General features: G+C 33.9%; 1 protein-coding gene across 9 annotated transcripts in view; it reads left to right on the top strand.

Annotated features, from left to right (window-relative positions):
- The window catches only part of EML5 (EMAP like 5), a 139,848-nt gene that overhangs the window by 40,090 nt on the left and 79,990 nt on the right, over nucleotides 1–19,768 (top strand). For all 9 annotated transcript variants that reach the window (XR_011504730.1, XR_011504731.1, XM_070514169.1 and 6 more), the window contains exons 6-12: nucleotides 1,489–1,624; nucleotides 3,527–3,728; nucleotides 9,926–10,063; nucleotides 16,079–16,335; nucleotides 17,448–17,660; nucleotides 18,685–18,852; nucleotides 19,528–19,634. Coding sequence is in view for 7 of the 9 variants with exons in the window: in XM_070514169.1 (XP_070370270.1) it covers nucleotides 1,489–1,624; nucleotides 3,527–3,728; nucleotides 9,926–10,063; nucleotides 16,079–16,335; nucleotides 17,448–17,660; nucleotides 18,685–18,852; nucleotides 19,528–19,634 (1,221 nt within the window). In the remaining 2 variants the exon portion in view is untranslated. The remainder of the gene's footprint in view (nucleotides 1–1,488; nucleotides 1,625–3,526; nucleotides 3,729–9,925; nucleotides 10,064–16,078; nucleotides 16,336–17,447; nucleotides 17,661–18,684; nucleotides 18,853–19,527; nucleotides 19,635–19,768) is intronic.

The raw sequence follows: 19,768 nt of genomic DNA, 5'->3' as shown, positions 1-19,768 counted from the left end.
TCCTAAAAGTATTCTAGATTAACCACATTAGAATAAGATAGTGATCTAGTGGCTAATTTGCCAATGGAAAATTTGGGACAGTTCTAGAAAAGCATATAACTTTTTAATTTTTTTTTTTTTTTTGCGGAAGATTAGCCCTGAGCTAACATCTACCACCAATCCTCCTCTTTTTGACTGAGGAAGATTGGCCCTGAGCTAACATCTGTGCCCATCTTCCTCTACTTTATATGTGAGACGCCTACCACAGCATGGCTTGATCAATGGTGTGGAAGTCCGTGCCCTGCATCTGAACCAGTCAACCCTGGGCTGCTGAAGTAGAGCACTCGAACTTAACTGCTATGCCACCAGGCAGGCCCCTATAACTTTTAAATTTTAATATCACTGATTCGTTAAGTGAGTGGCAAAGGAATTTAATTTTTGTACCTCATGAGATTTTCATATCAAAAAGTTATCAAACCAGGAAAAAAGATCTGTTGTTAAAACCTTTTAGTGTTTTTTGATTTGGGCTTTTGGACAGTTGGATCCCTCAGATAGTGAAGGGAGCTAGAGAGCACAGAGCTGTCACGTTGTTAGCAGTAAGATCAAGTAGAAAAGTTATTAAATATATTAATATGAACCACTGCTAAATATATAATGTGTTATGCGTTAAACATATTAAAGAACTACTTAGAACAGGACTTGCTTTAAGCAAAATGCCTAAAGACTAGAAATACCAGATTCTTTTCCACAAAGGTTATGGCAGTTCACATTTTCACCATCAGTATATAAAAATACCAAACCCTTCCTCATGCTTATCAGCGCAGGATGTGATCATGATTGTAAATTTTTGCTTGTCTTTTGGGTGAAAATAGTAACTAACTTCTTGTTTTAGTTTTATTCCCTGTTTGTGAAATTTCATATATTAATTGACTACTTGAAATTTCATTTTCTTTTAATTGGCTTTTCTTATCCTTTGCTCTTTTTTGGTTTTTGTTGGTGTTGGACTTTCTTTCCTTTATTTATTTGTATATCAGGGATTTAACTTTTTGACAGTCATACACATTGCAAATATTTCCCCAATCTGTTTGTCTTTGCTTATGATATCTTTTCTCATATGAAAAATTAAAAAATTTTCCTTTATGGTTTGTGATAACCTGCCATGCATAAAATGATCTCTCACAGCCAAAAGTTACGTAAGTGTTCTTTTTCTAACATATTTGTTTTATGTTTTGCATTTAGAATTTTATGTAAATATTTTTTATCTGTAATTCATTTTTATATATGGTATATGGTTTAACTTTGTGTTATGCTCATATCATTAAATATCACCTTAGTCATATATTGAGTTTCTATTTACACATAAATTTATTTCTAGGTTTTCATTTGTATTTTCTGATGTTTTTGTTTATTCCTATCTCATATCAAAATCTTTTAAAGTGGGTTTCTGCCTTATATAGTAGATTTTCTTAAAAAGCATATCGTATTAAATTATTTTATTTCTTCTTCTAGGCGGGAATTTTTAGCATGAATGCTTGTGAAGAAGGTTTTGCTACTGGTGGCAGAGACGGCTGTATTCGTCTTTGGGATTTAACTTTTAAACCAATTACTGTGATTGATCTCAGGGAAACAGACCAGGGATACAAAGGTAATAAGAAAACAGATGTCTTATTACTAGGCAAATTCTAAATGTACCAAGGATTGTCTGTGTCTTTCACTAGACATAAGTGAGACTTACATTTGTCCCTTTATACTGTGTATATTTAATTGAAATCCTTCTATTGAAGAGGAGAAACTTTGCCTAAGATAATCTAGGTTTACTGTTATGAGAAAGATTATTTCATATGTCTAATGCCTGTTATAATGGGACCTACAGAGACATGTGATAGGTACTTACTTTGGTAACCTTGGATTCTGAGAACGTTTTGCTGTTAGAATGCTGGATGTAACTATTTAGCGAATAAACTGTTGAAAATAAAGCGTGTTGACATTTGGGGGAACTTTTGTTCAGGATGATTTAAATGCGTGTGGATGTGTTTTTCCTTCATCCAAATTTGTCAGCCATCAGGAGATATTTTTTTCTTTTGGGGATTTTAAAAAGTTGGTGTAATAAAACAGAATCTTTCACTATAGAAATAAACATATTTTCACTATTGTGGTATTATAAGAGTAGGATTGGAAGTTACACAGTTTTATGTATAAGCCATGTTTTAGTTGCTTACCAGGTGTGTGACCTCGGGCTGCATTATTTAACCTCATCTGTAAAATGAGAATAAGAATAACTGTCTCATAGGATTAAATGAGTTAATAGGCGTAAAACGTTTAGAAGAGTGTCTGACACATAATAATCATCCAGTAAATGTTAACTGTTATAGCATTTTCATTAGTTTTGCTGAGCATTATTGTACTTTAAAGTTTACGAAATAATTTGACACTTTTTCTTATTTGATCCTCACAACAGCATTGTGAGGTACACAGCCCCTTTATGTTGGCCGTGTTATATAGATGAGAAAACTGAGAGAAACACTAGCTTTCCTGAGGTTACAAAAAGGATTGTGGAGTATACAGGAAAAGTGGAAGTCTCTCTTCTTAATGATTTTTTGAGCAGATTGAAGAAATGAAATATAGACACATGAAAAGTCAGATTATTATACTAGAAAAATAATATAATTCCATAAACGTAACCCCTGAGGGGCTGGCCACGTGGCCGAGTGGTTAAGTTCTCGCGTTCCGCTGCAGGCGGTCCAAGTGTTTCGTTGGTTCGAATCCTGGGTGCGGACATGGCACTGCTCATCAAACCAGGCTGAGGCAGCGTCCCACATGCCACAACTAGAAGGCCCCACAACGAAGAATATATAACTATGTACTGGGGGGCTTTGGGGAGAAAAAGGACAAAAATAAAATCTTTTAAAAAGAAAAGTAATCCCTGAATAATTAACTTTTTGGATGATACAAACTGTGTTATATAAGACTTTGGCTGAGGAAGTGGTCAGACTATGACTCAAGTTGTCTAATATGGAAGAAGAGTGTATGTCTTGAAGGATGGGTAGAAATTAGGTATATAAAATCAGAGAAATAGGGGCTGGCCCCGTGGCCCAGGGGTTAAGTTCATGTGTTCCTCTTTGGCAGCCCAGGGTTCACCAGTTTGGATCCTGGGTGCAGACATGGCGTCGCTTGGCAAGCCATGCTGTGGCAGGTGTCCCACATATAAAGTAGAGGAAGATGGGCACGGATGTTAGCTCAGGGCTGGTCTTCCTCAGCAAAAAGAGGAGGATTGGCAGCAGATGTTAGGTCAGGGCTAATCTTCCTCAAAAAACCAAACAAACAACAATAGGAACAAAACAAACAAAACGAGCAAACAAAAAACAGAGAAATATCATTCCACATAGAAAACAATATGGATAAATGAAGAAAATGTGTGGATCAAAGACTTGCTGATCCCTTTTCTGTTATATTTAAGGTATAAAAGATACAAAAATTAATGTTGATTAGGCAGATTTGCATTCTGTTATCACAGCATTGATCTTAAATACAATTCATTTTTTACTAGGTTTGTCTGTGAGGAGTGTTTGTTGGCGAGGTGACCACATTCTAGTTGGAACACAGGACAGTGAGATTTTTGAAATTGTGGTACATGAAAGAAATAAACCTTTCCTGATTATGCAAGGGCATTGTGAAGGTGAACTTTGGGCACTTGCCATCCATCCTACTAAACCTTTGGCCGTGACTGGAAGTGATGATCGTTCAGTCAGGTAAGCAAATCATAAGGTAATTGCATAGGCTGGATTTTGTTGTTAGCTAAACACAAGAAAAACTTTAAAAAAAATTTGGATTTAAATTTTATCAGCTTATAGTATAACATGAATATAATTTACAGGTACTTAAAATTAATAGAATTAACTATTTATGAGATTTGGTTTTTTCCCTTAAAAGCATAAGTTGGCATTTTTTTCATATCAGATTACAGTGCAACCTCCACCCTTTTAATGGCTGTTTAATATTCCACATGGATATACTGGAATTTATTCAACTAATCCATTATTGATGAAAGTTTAGGTTCTTCTGGTTTTGTGCTATTAAATACAATGATATCAATGACTATCCTTATATTTAAGCCATTTTCTACATGTGTAAATATGAATATCTCTATGGTAATTCTTAGCAGTGTTCAAAGGATATATGCATTTTAAATTTTGATAATGCTTTATGCAGAGGCAACAACAGTTTACATACCTATCAACAATGTATAGCCGAGTCCATTTTCCCACACCTTTGCCAGCGCTAATTATTATCTCAAAAGGTAAAAAGTAATATCTTGTTATGTTTTGAAAACACGTATTTTTCTCATATTGAGTGGTGTTGAGTATGTTTTCATATATTTGGAGGACATTTGTATTTCCTTTTCTGTGAGCTGTCCAAGCTCTTTGCTTATTTTCTATTAGTTCATTTGTCTTTTTCTAGTTATTTAAAAATAGGATCTAATAACATGTCTACATATTAAAGAAAGTAGCCCTTTTTCTATGACAGTGGTTCTCAAAGTGTGGTTTTTGACCAGCAGCATCAGTATTACCAGGGAACTTGTAAGAAATGCAAATTCTCATGACTTATCCAGGACCTAATATCAGAAGTTCATTAATTTGTGTTTTAACAAGATGTCAGGTGGCTATGATATACACTAAAGTTTGAGAACCACTGGTTAATGTGTTGAGATGTTTTTTCCACTTTATCACTGTCTTTTTTTCCTATTTCATCTGTAAATATTTCCATTTGTAGCTCTAAAAGATAACTCTAAACATCACCACAGTACACACCACAACAACACATAGTGCAGCACACAGCATTACTTTGGCTTCTTAGAATTAGGCTCCAAATAAGGTCCGCATAATGCAATTGTTGATATGTCCTTTAAATTTCTTTTATTCTATAGCTTTCTTCCTTCATTTTTTTGTGTTCTTACAGTTTATTTGTTCAAGAAAATAAGTGTTTGCCCTCTGGACTTCCCCACCTTCTGGATTTGGCTAATAGCGTACTCATAGCATATTTTAACATATCCTCTCTTCCATGTAACCTGTAAACTGATAGTTAGATCTAGAGTTTTGATGAGATGCACTTATGAATTTTTACCAAGAATATTTCTTAGGTGGTGATATGTATCCTTGTTTGATGGTGTGTGATATGAAGTCTCTTTTTTTGTCATGTTAGCAGCCATTGATGGTTTTTATATAGATCACTGTTTCTCAACCTTTTTTTAAATTGTTGCTTTCCTAATGAGATGTTTCAAACTTTTTTCCCTGGTCACACCTCCTCCCTATGAAATTTTAACACCACGAAAACCTGTATATCTGTTTTTCTACTATGGCCCTTCAGAGAGCCACAAACAATTGTAGTATTTAAAATTTCCATCCTTAAGAACTAATTTTTAGCCCCTTTGGCGCAATATTGCCCCTATCGAGAATGCATGACCTAGATCTATTACTTTATTAAGAGTATCAAATGGTGGTATTCTAACTTTTTTTTTATCATTTATTTTTCATTTATTAGCTACCATATTTCTATAAAGAGAATTTCTCTTTGTCAACTATTTAGCTATCCTGGGTACAATTTGTACAGGAAAAGCAGAAAAGTGCTTAATTCTTTCCCATTTACTAGTTTAAAAAATATTTAGTTTCCTAGAATCCTTTCTATGATCTATTCATATTTCTTGCCATTTTTTTGTGTAGGGTTGTAGATCTTTTTCTCCTTTATTTTTAGCAGCTCTTTATATATTATCTATATAATATATCCTTACCCTTTGTGACCTAAGTTGCAAATAATTTTTTTTCTCCTGAGGAAGATTAGTCCTGAGCTAACATCAGTTGCCAATCTTTTTTTGCTTGAGGAAGATTAGCTCTGAGCTAACATCTGTGCCAGTCTTCCTCCACTTCACATGTGGGTTGCTGCCACAGCATGGCTGATTGAGTGGTGGAGGTCTGTGCCCCGGAACCGAACCCATGAACCTGAACTACCGAAGTGGAGTGTGCCAAATCCAACCACTACACATGGGGTTGGCCCCGCAAATAATTTTAATAATTTTCACCAGTTTGTTACTTGCTTTTTACTTTGTTTGGGTTTTTTTTTTGCTGTGCAAAAGTCTTTCTGTTGTTATTTTCTTTTATATAGCTGAATTTATCAGTATTTTCTTTTATGACGTCTGAGTTTTCTATCAGAGAAATCTTCCCCGAAGTTAAAAAGTTTTCCAATATATTCTTCTAGTACATTAGTGGTTTTATTTTTTATGTTTAACTCCTAATCTGTGTAAAGTTTACTTTAGTGTAAGGATTGAAGTGGGGATGCAACGTAATTCTTTACAGATAACTACTGATTTTTTAAATAATATGTTAATCAGTCATGCCATTTACTGTCATTGTGCTGCTTGGTTTTATCGGGGTGGGAGATGCCATAGCTCTGTGTCCAGGTGGAAATTTGCTGTGGGGCTACACTTTACCTGTGTGCTTTGCTAGGAACTATTTTATAGTTCCTTTCATTTTAGGAGAACTACTGTTAGCTGCTGCATAGCTGTTGAAAAAAGGGCAGCTGGTCCTTTAAAAAGTAATTGCTCAGGCTTGTTTCTATTATTGGTGGACAAGTTCTTTGGAAAGAACTCTTCCGTTGAAAACAACTAAAAATGCTAGTTAAAATGTAAATCACTTTAAATGTGTGTGCCAAGAACAGTCAAGAGAGTAAGGAACTGTCAGCCACATTGTGAAAGAAAATGGGAATTTAGGAGCACCAGTGGGCCAAAGCCACTTTTGCCCTGAGGACATTTTTCTTCCATTGAATAAACTTGGGTTTTGCTTATGGCTTTCTCCTGGGCCCTTGGGGCAGAAGTCAAGACCCAGGGCTGCCCAAGGAAAGTAATCCAACATACCATGCTAAAACTATAGATTAGGCTCTGAAAAAATACCTACTGCAAATTTATGTGGGATTGGAGATCTTGCTTTTTGTTTTAAGTTTTGATACACAGAAAGTATATAAAGCAGCTTGATATTGTTATTCAAACAGCGTTAATTGTTGTCAAATAACTTTACCACGGTATAAGTTTCACATGTAAGTCCTGCTTTTGCCTTATAATTTTAGATTGAATTCATTAAGAAACAGTATCAAATCTGCAACAAAAGCTAATTTCCAAAGCCATTCAGTGTTTAATAATAGAAGTTGAGGGCAGTTCTGGTTCAGAAAAATTTCAGTCTTGGCTATGAGATCAAAAATGTCTTAATAAAACCTTACTACTCCTAGCCATTAAGCTCCTGTGTGGTAGGGCAAGTCAGGGTTTTTAGCTTCTATTCCTGACAGAAATTCAGAACTGATGGTTAAATCCACAGGAGCAAAGGAAGTTCACCGTTTACACTCTTGGTTCAGAAACACAATTCAAAATATTTTTGCAAAATATTTGCTAAAGAATAATACAATGAAGAAATCACAGGCTTTAAACACCTACATTTTCACAGTCTGTAAATTTGTCTAAACTTTTTTTTTCTGCGCATATTTTTTTTTACCACCATCTGATTCCACTTTATGTTGTGTTGGATTAGTGCTTTCTCACTAATGTCTTTGAAAATATTCTAGCCTGTAGTTGTTCCACATAGACTATTCATAGAAGCTAATTCTTCACTACTTCAAATTTGGCATTGACTCAAATAAACAACCGAGTAGTATCAGTAACATCTGTTGACTCATTAAGATTCAAGGAAAACCACTCAAAATTATATGCCTTGCTTTTTTTCCTCACCAAAGCCCAAGTACATTGTTGTATATCCTTGTTGTAAGTCTTTCTAGTTCTTCTATGTGGGATGCTGCCACAGCATGGCTTAATAAGCAGTGTGTAGGTCTGCGCCCCGGATCTGAACCGATGAACCCTGAGCTGTGAAAGTGGAGCATGCGAACCCAACCACTATGCCACAGGGTCAGCCCTAGGCCTTGCTTTTTAATTAACCATTGGTGGTGTTTGCAACACTCATATAATTCTTTGAGCAACTGTTCTTGCCAAAAGACTAATAGTCTTAAACAGAGTTATTTTCTCTGGACATTTCTCCAGCTGCTGCAATCCAAAATGATTTAGTTAATTGATTGCCAATAAACAGCTTTCCTTGCTTGCTTAACAAATGAACCACTCAGAAACTTAGTTTTATTAAAATCTCGTAATTTTTAAATTTGTAAAGAAATTCTGTGATGAGATATTTTGTTTTAGATTTTCTAATTTCTCTGACCATTGCTTTCCTGTTAGTTGAAAATATTGTGATGAGTGCTTAGTCTGGTAATGTTAATAGACATTTATATTCTTAAGACAGCTATGGTGTCATTGCATAATAAACATAATGCTTTACCATCTAATTTAATAACAGTATGATCCATACTTCACTTTGCCTTAAGAATGCAACATTTGAAGTTTACTTCTCCCTTTTTTTTTTGTTTTGACATGATATAGTAAAATGTTACCCTAAGATGATACACATAGCACTCAAAATTCTATCAGATTATAACCAGGTCACTGCAATTTGTAGTGCACTGAAGAAGCATTGCAAAGTGATGTGAGCGTCACATACCGTCTACAGTCTGTTTTGCAACAACTCAGTTCTGCCTCTGTAGTGTGTAAGTGGCCACAGACGATATGTAAACAAACAAGTGTGGCTGTGTTCCGTAAAACTTGATTTATGGTTACTGAAATTTGAATTTTATATTATTTTCTCATGTCTCAAGATGTTATTCCTTTAATTTTTTTCAACCATTTAAAAATGTAAAAACCATTCTTAGCTTGCAGACTATACAAAAACAGGGAGTGGGCTCAGTTTGGCCCACAGGCTGTGGTTGGGTGACCCCTGTGGTAGAGCATAGAAGGTCTTCAGTAAATACCATATTTGATGTTGAAACATTGAAAGTTTTCCTGTGAAATCAGGAAGAAGACAGTGATGCCCACTTTAACCATTCTATTCTTCGTTATATTCAGCTATGGACTAGAAGTCTTTGTTAGCACAGTAAGGTCAAATATATGTATATATGTATATATATTTATATTTAGAGAGAGATCTAGATATTTGGATTGGAAAGGAAGAAACAACTGTCACTTGCAGGTATTACGGTTGTATACGTAGAAAGTCAAAAGGAAAATGCAGAGAAATTATTGGAATTAAAAAGAGAATTTAGCACATTTCCCAGATATAAAAACAATATTTAAAAACATTTTTTCTATAAAACAGTAACAAACAGAAGGTTTTTGTTTTTAAAGATACATACTGCTATAAAAACATTTAATAATCTGTTTCCTTTTGCTGATCTTTTCCTAACTTCTTTGGTAGATGCCTGTTCATTAAATTGTAGTCTGTCTTTGTTTTTATAATGTTTGCATTTAAAATTTTCCCTAAGTATGATTTTAGCCATATCCCACAAGTTTTGATATGAAGCAGTTTTGTTCTAACTTACTTCAAAATATTAACTAATTTTCATTAGGATTTTGTCTTTGTCCTTTGGGTTATTTGGAAATGTAATTCCTACTTTTCAAACCATGAGTATTTTCTACTCATCTTCTTGTTGTAGATTTCTAATATTAGAGTCTGGAACACACTCTGAATTTGTGTAGTCCTAAGTGTTATCTTTAAAAGACTCTATAGTACATACATATACCGCTATACTACTTATATATGTATAAATATATATATATCTCCCCTTTGATCAGGGTAGACATTGTCTACCTAAAATGAATGATTGGAAAAAACTCGTGTCATCATATTGTTTTAAAAATGAAAGATTCTGTTAACCATTGTCATTTTATGAATTCCCTGCCACAAAGTATACGTTTAAAATCTAGATTTATCTTACCTACTTAAAATGAGATTATCTTAACTAAAACTTTTCATAGAGTCTCTCATTTTTTAAGCGTACATCAGTTAACTATTATTTTAATTAAATGTTACAGGATATGGAGCCTAGTAGATCATGCACTAATAGCAAGGTGTAATATGGAAGAACCAATTCGTTGTGCAGCTGTAAATGTAGATGGAATCCATCTTGCCCTTGGGATGAAGGATGGCTCATTCACTGTACTTAGAGTAAGGTATGGTATTAGGGTAGAAATAGAAACAGATAGTAAAATTCTGTTAAATGAGATAGAATATGTAATACCCATCGTTTTTACCCATTTTCTTTTCCTTCTTTCTTAATATATATATATGTCAGATACTAGTTTCATTAAATATAAAAAACATATTTATTAAAATGACTTTGTCAGAAAATTAGGTTAACTCAAAAACCTTGGTTTTGGTGGTTAAGAATGCTTAGTCAATTAATGGCTAAGATTTTGAGCTATAAATTTGGGTCCTGACTTCCATTCCTTGATAGTATTGATTTTCAGGAAAGATCCTCCGAGGATCAAAAGGGGATTGAAAGGGGCAGAGGCGGGTGGAGTGGAGACTTTGGGGCTGTTAAAAATGAGTGAATATTTTTCTTGTTATTTGCAACTTTATGCCTTGAAAAAAATGCCTGCATCTTCTCCTTTGTTTCTATAATTAGAAAAGTTTACAAAATTCGTTAGAGCCATTAACGTCTTGTGTTGAATTATAGGTACAATTCATTCAATTGAATTCAATTGAATTCTATACAGCCATTAAAAATTTATTGTAGATTCATGCATGTTCACAAGAATAAGTGTTTATGGTATCTTTTTTTCTCTAGCTTAGTAAATGGTTGGACCATCTATCTACCTGATTGCCCAATCTAGAAACCATTAGTTTTTCTCTTTTGCCTTCGTTGTCTAGTTAATCACAGAGTTCTGAAGACTCTACTTCCTAAATAGCTCTCAAATTAATCTGCTTCCTTCCGTTCTCACCATTGTACTCTTGTGTAGGCTTCTGCCATCTTCTAACTGGGTGGTGGACTAGCGTCTCAGCTGGTCTCGCTACCTCTTGTTTTGCTTCCTTCAAGACCTTTTTTCAGTCTACAGTTATGGTGATGCCTTTTAAAACACATTTGTTTGCATCCCTCCTCTTTTAAGAATATGATAAAAGCTTTGCACTGTCCTTAGGATGAAGTTCATAATCCTTAACGTAGCCTGTAGTGCCTCTCTCCAGTCTGTTACTTTCTACCTCAATCTTTTTCTTTCAACATATATAAAACATCTTTTGCTTCTTGAGATACATGTTCTCTTGTACTTCTGAGCTTCTATAGATGCTCTTTCTGGGACAAGTTTTTACAATGAGATATACTAAAATTTTTTTCTTAATCTAATTTTTTATTGTGATAAAATATGCCTAATATAAAATTGACCATTTTAACCATTTTTTAACATAAAATTCACTAGCATTAAGTACATTTATGTTGTTTTTAACCAAAAATTTAAGATGCTTATAAGAATTCCTATCATATACCTGGTATGCATTAAAATAGTGATTATTTTTTTTATTACACATTTACTTGCCCTTTCAATTATTGTATGCAAGAAACTGGGTGTATAAATTGTTATCTCTAATAAGTCACTATGTTAGCAACTGAGTCCAGCATTGCTGACAGGATTGTTGGAATGGTTATTATGACTGTTAAATGCCTTTGTAGTTTAACCAAAAAATTCTAACTCACAAAATATTCTTAATCCTTCTAAATTTACCTGGTCACTATTTCTTCTTGGTTTGCTGTGTATATTCTCCATATCATAAAGCAGGATTCATAAGTATAGCAGTACTAAGTACCCTCACAGGAATGGTTATGTTACGATTGGAGAAACATAGAATACAGTAGATTGGAATGCAACACACTGATTCTTAAATTGGGATATAAGGTGATGTGCCGGGGCAAAGTCACATAACTTCCTAGAAGTTCCTTCCTTTTCCTTGTGACCAAAAATGTTAACAATTTTATGTTAAAAGAAACACTAATTCATCTATTGAAATGAAAAATTGCAAATCTTTTTCCAGTTAGAAGATACATAACATTGACTTATAATGGGCTGCGTGGTGTTATCAACCCCAAACTCCTCAGAGGCACTGATTCATTCTCATGAATAGTTAGGGAGACTTCAATGGAAGAGCTTCATTGATAAGCACCATTAATCAATTATGCTGAAGATAGAATAAGATTTCCTGCAGGTTATGGGGTAGACTTTAGTTGTGAAAAACATTGACGTTGCCATTTTAGATTCTACCAATGGCTAGCCATTTGTCTCTTTCTGAAAGTGTCGCTACTACATTATATCAACTTTAAAAGGATTAGGATAGTTTTTCCCTAACCATGCATTTATTTAAAAATTTTTTTCAACCTATTTATATTTTGTCTGCTCTGTTTCTTGAGAATAATAAATTCCAAAAGCTGTTTCCTGGCTTTAAAAAAGTAACTCTTTGTATATGTCCATTATATTTTTACATCAAAGTTTTTTTGTCCCTCTCCCCCTGTGCCAAGGGTACTATTAAAACATGCTCCAATATGTCCTATCCTAAAATTCCTACCTTGAACCTAAGACCCTTTCTAATTATATCATGTTTCTGCTCTCCTATCTTTCACAGTAAAATTCTCAAAAAATTGCCTAATATGCTGTCTCTTTTCTTCCAATTAACTTATCAACTTTCTACCTCCATACCAATATAGCTTTTGCCTTCATCTTTACATTGAATAAACCCTCACTAATAGTACCCTATCACTAAAGAAAGGAGACATTTTTTCAGTTCTCATCTAAATTGATTCTCAGCAGTATTTGACTCCCTGAATCGCTTGCTCCTTCTCAAAACATTTCTTCCCTGGCCTTGAGTGTTAATTCTCTTGCTCTTTTCAGCCTACTTCTCTGGCTCCATATTCTTTTTAGGCTAATTATCTACTGCCTACCCAGCAAATAGTGGAGTGCCTCAAAGCTCAGACCTGGGCTTTCTGCTCTTTTTACTCTGTATTTTCTCTTTAGGTAATTTCATACTGCCTCTAGCTTCAGTTACCACTCATATAGCCTGATGATCCCAGATGCGTAGCTCCAATCCTGATCTCTCCTCTGAACTCCAGCCATGCATATTCAGTTGCTTATTCAGCATCACTTGGATGTCTCAAAGGCATCTGCAATTCAGCATGTCCCAAACTGAGCCCATAATCCTCTCTTGCAAACTGATCAGTCTCTGGGCCCCATTCTAGTGAATGGCACCATTTTCCATGCTCTTGTACTAGCCCAAAACCTGGGAGTTATCCTTGATACCTCTCTCTCTAAGTCACCAATTCTAATCCATCACCACATCCTCTTGATTTTACTTTTTTAAGAGCATTTTAATGAATGTCTGTGAATAAGATCAGAATTATATCTTTAACATATACTATATATTATATACTGTAATACTAGAGACTATAATATGTGTAGTATGTATTTCAAATCATTTCACTTCCTTCTGAAGGCTGAGTGACTGCCATATGTGGTAGCCTTCTAACTGGTCTTGACCCTTCTCCTTCAATTTGTTTTTTTACTGTCGAACCAGATCAGTGATCTGATTGATTCACCCTACCCTAGCTTAAACTGACAAATTAAGGCCAAAAATCTTAAGATCTCTGGGGCCTTTCATGATTTTCCCTCAGCCTCTGTCATCAGACTCATCTCACACCAAAGCCCTCTTTGCTTGTGTCAGGCAAATTACACTGGCCTTCTCAAGCTGAGCTTGAATACTTTCTCTTGCCATCAGCTCTTTTACATCTTGTTTTCTCTGCTGGAATGTGGGCTCTTTACCTCCCAGTTCCTGTCTTCTGCTGAGCTAAGTCCCATTAATTTTTCAGAATGAAGTTTAAATTCCACTTCCTTTAGTCTGTCTCTGCCAACTCCCTCAGCTAGAAACAGTTCTCCTGTTATATGCTCAGATCAACACTTGGATCATCACTTTACTTCTGTGAGGTTTTGTGTTACAAATTGCTAATGTATGAGTGTTCCCAGGCTTTGACCTCCCTCTGCTTCTTGAAGAAACCATATAATTCACATAGCAGTTTACCAGAAGATTTAATTCAGGTTCTTTTTAAATTAATACATTTCATCTAATAGTCTTCTTTCATATAAATTTGTCAAAGAAACTTCTTCATGAGAGAAGACAGTCATAATTCCTAGTGTTGATGTAATAACATAATGGATACCACAAAACCAATCAATCAGAATCTTTCCATCACTGTTGGTTTCTTCTGTGTGCATGTGTGTGTGTTTCTTGGTGGGCAGGGGCATAGTGACAGAAAGCAAGAGCCAACCTGGTTCATAAGCCACGTTTATTTCTCTTTTTAATTGGGAGCAGTTACGTCTCTGGAACAAAAAAGCTGTAAAAAAAAATACCAAAATAATTCTGGAGAATTTTCCAGGAGCATTTTAATTAATGTTTGTGAATAAGATTAGAATGGTAATATCTTTAATAAAGAAGGCATAAAAAGTAAAAACTATCAAATGGTGCCTTAAACGTTTTCATAAAAATCTTGTTCCATATAGATGTAGATGGATGGATGGATGGATAGATAGATAGATATGGAGAAAGGGAAATAAGATGCATAGATTTAATTAAAAGTTGAAAGAAGGAGTCACTGGGAAGTATAGAGGTAGCTACATGAGTCTAGGTAAGAGGACCTTGCAAGTTCAGGGTCTAATGCAAAACTGTTGTTGACCGGGAAAGCTTTAAAAAAAAAAAGTACTTTTTTTCCTTCCTTTGTTTTATTTTGATCTTCTATAGCTAAGGGGCTGATTTCATCTCTTTCTTTATATAATTAACACCAGAGCGAAGCTCAAACTCCTTGGCAACATATCATATCTGTCACATGTTGTCCTCAGTTTCTTTCTTTAACCACATCAATCACAACTTTTCCCACTTATTCTTGTATTCGCGTTATATTATTTACTGTTCTTTAGAGGTGCCATATACTTGCATACTTCCATGCCTTTTCTCATTCCGTGTCTTCTTCCTGGAAAACATTCTTTCCTCTTTTATACTTAGCCAACTCCTCTGGTTTTATGCTCAAAATAGATATCATTCTTCCTTGATCCTTTCCTGCCTTTAGTCTAGTCTTAATCCTTTTTCAGTATTTTTTGTAGAACTTCACACATACCTTTTGAGCACTCACTGCATTTTAACAGTTATGAAGTTTAATTACTTTATATCCATCTTTGATGGAAGAAGAGTTCATCTTTGTATCCCATGTGCCTAAAACAAAGGTAAGTACTTAGTGAGTGTTGCTGAAAGAAATTTTGAGTTTGATTGCTTTAAATTGGCCATATTGAAACTTTAAAAATTGGGAACTATCTATTTAAACTTCTGTTTTTGAAATTATCTACTTAGAGCATTACCGATGGGTAATACAAAATTTATATAGGAAAAAGTCCCTGGCACTAATTGGAAATAAGAATTCTCCCTTCCTCCTGCCCTTCTCCCTCATTGCTTCCCTCTTCTCCCACTCCCGACCAACTCCACAACTTTGGAAACTCAGTTGTGTTAAACTTAACTGTTTATCTATTTTTATGGCTGCTACCAATACCTGCGTGGAAACTCAATTATAAGACATGATTGAAAAAAATGTTTAACTTCACTGGTCAGCATCATCCATAAATGGGAAGAATTTGTGTTCTATTAAAAAAGATGGAGGAGGTTGAAATAAAAATAACTAATGGTAGCTACGTAAAGATATATATTCAAGTGTATTACTGAAATAATACAAATGAATTCCTTGTTTCTTTATTTCCTGAATGTGACTTTGCACATTTGGCTCATTACAAAAATTTATTTGAAAATCATGGTGTTTATAATTAAGCATTTTTCATAAATTCAGTATTTGTAAGGAACTTCATCATAAAAATCTGACTTTATTTCCTTTATTGTGTGACTTTAGAAATTTAGTATGAATCTTTAAACTACTTAAAAATAAAGTAATTTAAGGACTGAAATTCAGCATTTTTATCTACTTCCAGCATATGTTGTCCTCATATATTTCTGTTCAACAGAATAATTATTCCTGAATTAATACTCTTTGTCTCATCTACATTTGTTTTATGGCTTATAAATACTGGATACAGCCTCACAGTCATTTTAGACACATTTGAAAACTGAACTAATTCTGTAGGTACCTTTTCATATGATCTTTTTTTTCTTTACAGAGATATGACAGAAGTTGTACATATTAAAGATAGGAAGGAGGCAATTCATGAGTTAAAATATTCCCCAGATGGAACGTACCTTGCTGTTGGATGCAATGACAGCTCAGTTGATATTTATGGAGTTGCTCAGCGTTATAAAAAATTTGGGGAATGTGTTGGATCACTTAGTTTCATCACTCACCTGGACTGGTCCTCAGACAGTAGATATTTACAGACAAATGATGGAAATGGTAAAAGACTTTTTTATAGGATGCCAGGTAAAAATTTCTAATAAAGTATATATAATTTGTAGATTTTTAGTGCCTATAAAATATTTTAGAATTTCACTAGAAGCAGAGTGTAAGCTACATTTGATTATGGGAAATCAAAGAACATCAGAGCTAATATTTTGGGCATTGTGATCTTTTCTATAAGGCTCCGCTATTATATTGAAATACTTTTGGTTCTTGATTAAAACTATTTGCTTGGAGGATCTAAGACAGAACTACTTTATGTTGAATTCCCTGCCATGTGAGTACTATATGGTAAAGTCCTAGTATATATTAGAAAGTCAAAATGCCATTTCTAATGGGTGGAAATAATTAACTAAATATATTTTCTACAAATGTTTGGCCATAAATTATTTGGGTTTTTTGTGGTTACCTCAAATAAACTTTGCAAATATTAGTAATATAGCCGACAAACTAAATATGAAAAACAGAGTTCTCATCAAAGATTTAAAAAGAGAAGAATAAAAACAGAGCTATCAAAATATTATCTCTCTCTAATGTATTTAGTATGATGCTTGGTGAATTAGTCACTATTTTCCAATAATTTCTTTAATAAGACTGACTGCATAATTAATACATCTCCCCAAAACTTTTTCATTAACATGAAGATTGACTGAATCCTAAAGTCCTGTTACCTAATGAAAATGTATTACTCCCCACTTGTCAATCCTTCCTGGTCCTTTTCTCTTTTCTTCTTAATCATGTTATCTTCTTAGGTTTCTTTTTAAATACTCAGTTTGCCATGTTCTTATGGCTTTTTCTTTTTCTTCAAACTTAAACGCTATTGTGACTAATCGGGAGCATGATTTTAACAGAGTTCAGTTTTATTCTCCACATGGCTGAAGCTGCTAAGCTATATCATAATTAAATTTGTGTGTGTCTCTGAACCAATATAATTTTGGTGGTGGCTTTTTTTTTTTAGTTCTTTGCATTTAATTTTCTCCTCTCCTTACCATATTCACCTACCTATTTATATATTCTCGTTTAACTAGAGTGGGAAGATATTTAAATTTTGGAGTTCATCATGTTATCAGTACAATTTATGCTTGAATAAAAATCAAATGAAATAACCTTACACTAAGACTCTTTATTATTTTTAGGAGGAAAAGAAGTGACAAATAAAGACGAAATCAAAGGTGTTCATTGGGCTTCGTGGACATGTGTTTCAGGCCTTGAAGTAAATGGAATTTGGCCCAAGTATTCAGATATCAATGATATAAATTCAGTAGATGGAAACTATATTGGCCAAGTTTTAGTTACAGCTGATGACTATGGAATTATAAAATTATTCCGATATCCTTGTTTAAGAAAAGGTATGTTTTCTTTCAAAGTTATAAAAGACTTTTAAGTTCTTGCAGAAAATTAGTTTTGAGATAAGTAAGAGGGTTTATGTTTTAAAAAATATGTATACTGATTATTTGGTGGAGGGTTTCATGAAAATGACCAGACTTAGCTACCATTTATTTTGCTAATTCAAAAATTATTGTCATATGTTATGTTTATTTTTGGCCATGAAATATTTATTAGAAAATTATTTTTGAATTCATATATTATGGATTAATACTTTACCTCTTTAAAGAATCATTTTTCTTCCCACTTCCAGAATTGCTTCATATAGTCAGACTATACAATGAGTTATACTTTTCTTATGGCTTATTCTCTTTAATCATTTAACTTGTTGAACATATATGTTTTAGGAGACATTTTTCTTATGTCTTTTTCTCAAGAATTCCGATGAAGTAGTCAACTGTACAAGTTCAGGTCATTGGGCATATTTTATTTTGATCAATATAGTGTATTATGTTCATTTTTGTATGTTGAACCAACTTTGCATTCCTGATGTAAATCCCATTTGGTCATGTCATGTAATCCTTTTTATATGTTGCTGTATTAGTATTTTGTTTGCTAGTATTTTGTTGATGACTTCAGTTTCAAAGGATCCCCTCTGGCTGCTAGGGCTGATCATGGTTGGTGTGGAGTAGACTGGCTGAATGTCACTTAAGACCTCAGGTCAAAGCGTTCAAATATGTTAGTATGAAAACAGTTGATCTCCTTGTGGCTGCAGGCTTTTCTCAGAGCAGTAAGATAATACCTCACAGCCCTGGTGGTTCCTATCAAATTGTATTGTGAATCAGTAGAGCAAAGATTTATATCCCTTGATGTAGACTCATTCATTTGTTTATTGAACAAATTTTTGAATTAAGGTTTTTCCCCTTTGATCATAATTAAGATAATAGAAAGAGGATATGTTGGTTCAGGTATAGAAATTGTTGTTTGAAGTGGTATTTTTGTGTGTTGGCATTTGTTTATCAATTTAAAGGTATATTTTTGTTATAGGGGCCAAATTTAAAAAATATATTGGCCATTCGGCTCACGTAACTAATGTCAGATGGTCACATGATTATCAATGGGTTATTTCTATTGGTGGAGCAGATCACTCTGTCTTTCAGTGGAAATTTATTACTGAAAGAAAGCTAAAAGATACTCTTCATATAGCACCTCAAGGTGAGTAGTACACACCACCTAAACAATTTCTCTGTCAAATAACTCTTCAATAACCCCAAAATAACAATTTTACTGCTAAAGTGTAATAATCTAGCCTCATAAGTTAAGAGTATAGACTATTATTAGTGGAAATTTCAAATTAAAATATTAGGTCTGTGTGTTTAAAGTCAGATGTCACAAAACATGGAATACAATGTACTTTTGGCTGCATTTTAATCCATCAAATGATGAGTGAGGTAGCAGTAACATTAGTAAACATTTAATATATTCTCTGGGTGATGGGTATCTAGGCTTCATATATGGTTTTTTTGACGAGGAGAAGTTATCTAATGTCAATTCATCTGTTGCGAGTAGTATTTTCTAGCTAGTTTTCATTTTAATTATAGATTATATTCACTTATATTTGCACAGACATTTAAATTTGATGTAGCAGTCCTTGGGAAGCCAGTGAAGGGATTTAAAGGAGAGATTGAGTTTGCAGTGAGTAGAGAGGAAGATAATCTGTAGTACAGTTTACTGACGTCTGTGTCACTTGAATAGGTAATTTCATTTGATTGTTTCATGGCTTGTCTCCATCTCAGTTGGCACAGTCAGCTCTTAAACATTAGTTTTACAGTGCTGTTTTGAAAATGAATCTGCTTTAAACAAGTAATGTTTCATTTAAAAAAATTACAGAAAGTCTGGCTGATTCTAATAGTGATGAATCAGATTCAGATCTGTCTGATGTTCCAGAACTGGATTCTGAAATTGAACAAGAGACACAGCTCACCTACCGTCGGCAGGTAAGTTTCATTATCGCATGATTTTTCCCTGAAAAAGTCTAGTTTTTTCTTTATCTTGCTACCTGTTGTTTAATCATCTATTGGTATCTTTGGTATTTTTTAATTTTCTAAGAAATGTGTAGCTATTTCAGTTT

The sequence above is a fragment of the Equus asinus genome, chromosome 7, assembly GCF_041296235.1.
Source record: "Equus asinus isolate D_3611 breed Donkey chromosome 7, EquAss-T2T_v2, whole genome shotgun sequence".
Classification (NCBI taxonomy): Eukaryota; Metazoa; Chordata; class Mammalia; order Perissodactyla; family Equidae; genus Equus; species Equus asinus.
Note: the sequence above shows the minus strand (reverse complement) of the source record. Positions and strands in the feature narration are given on the sequence as shown.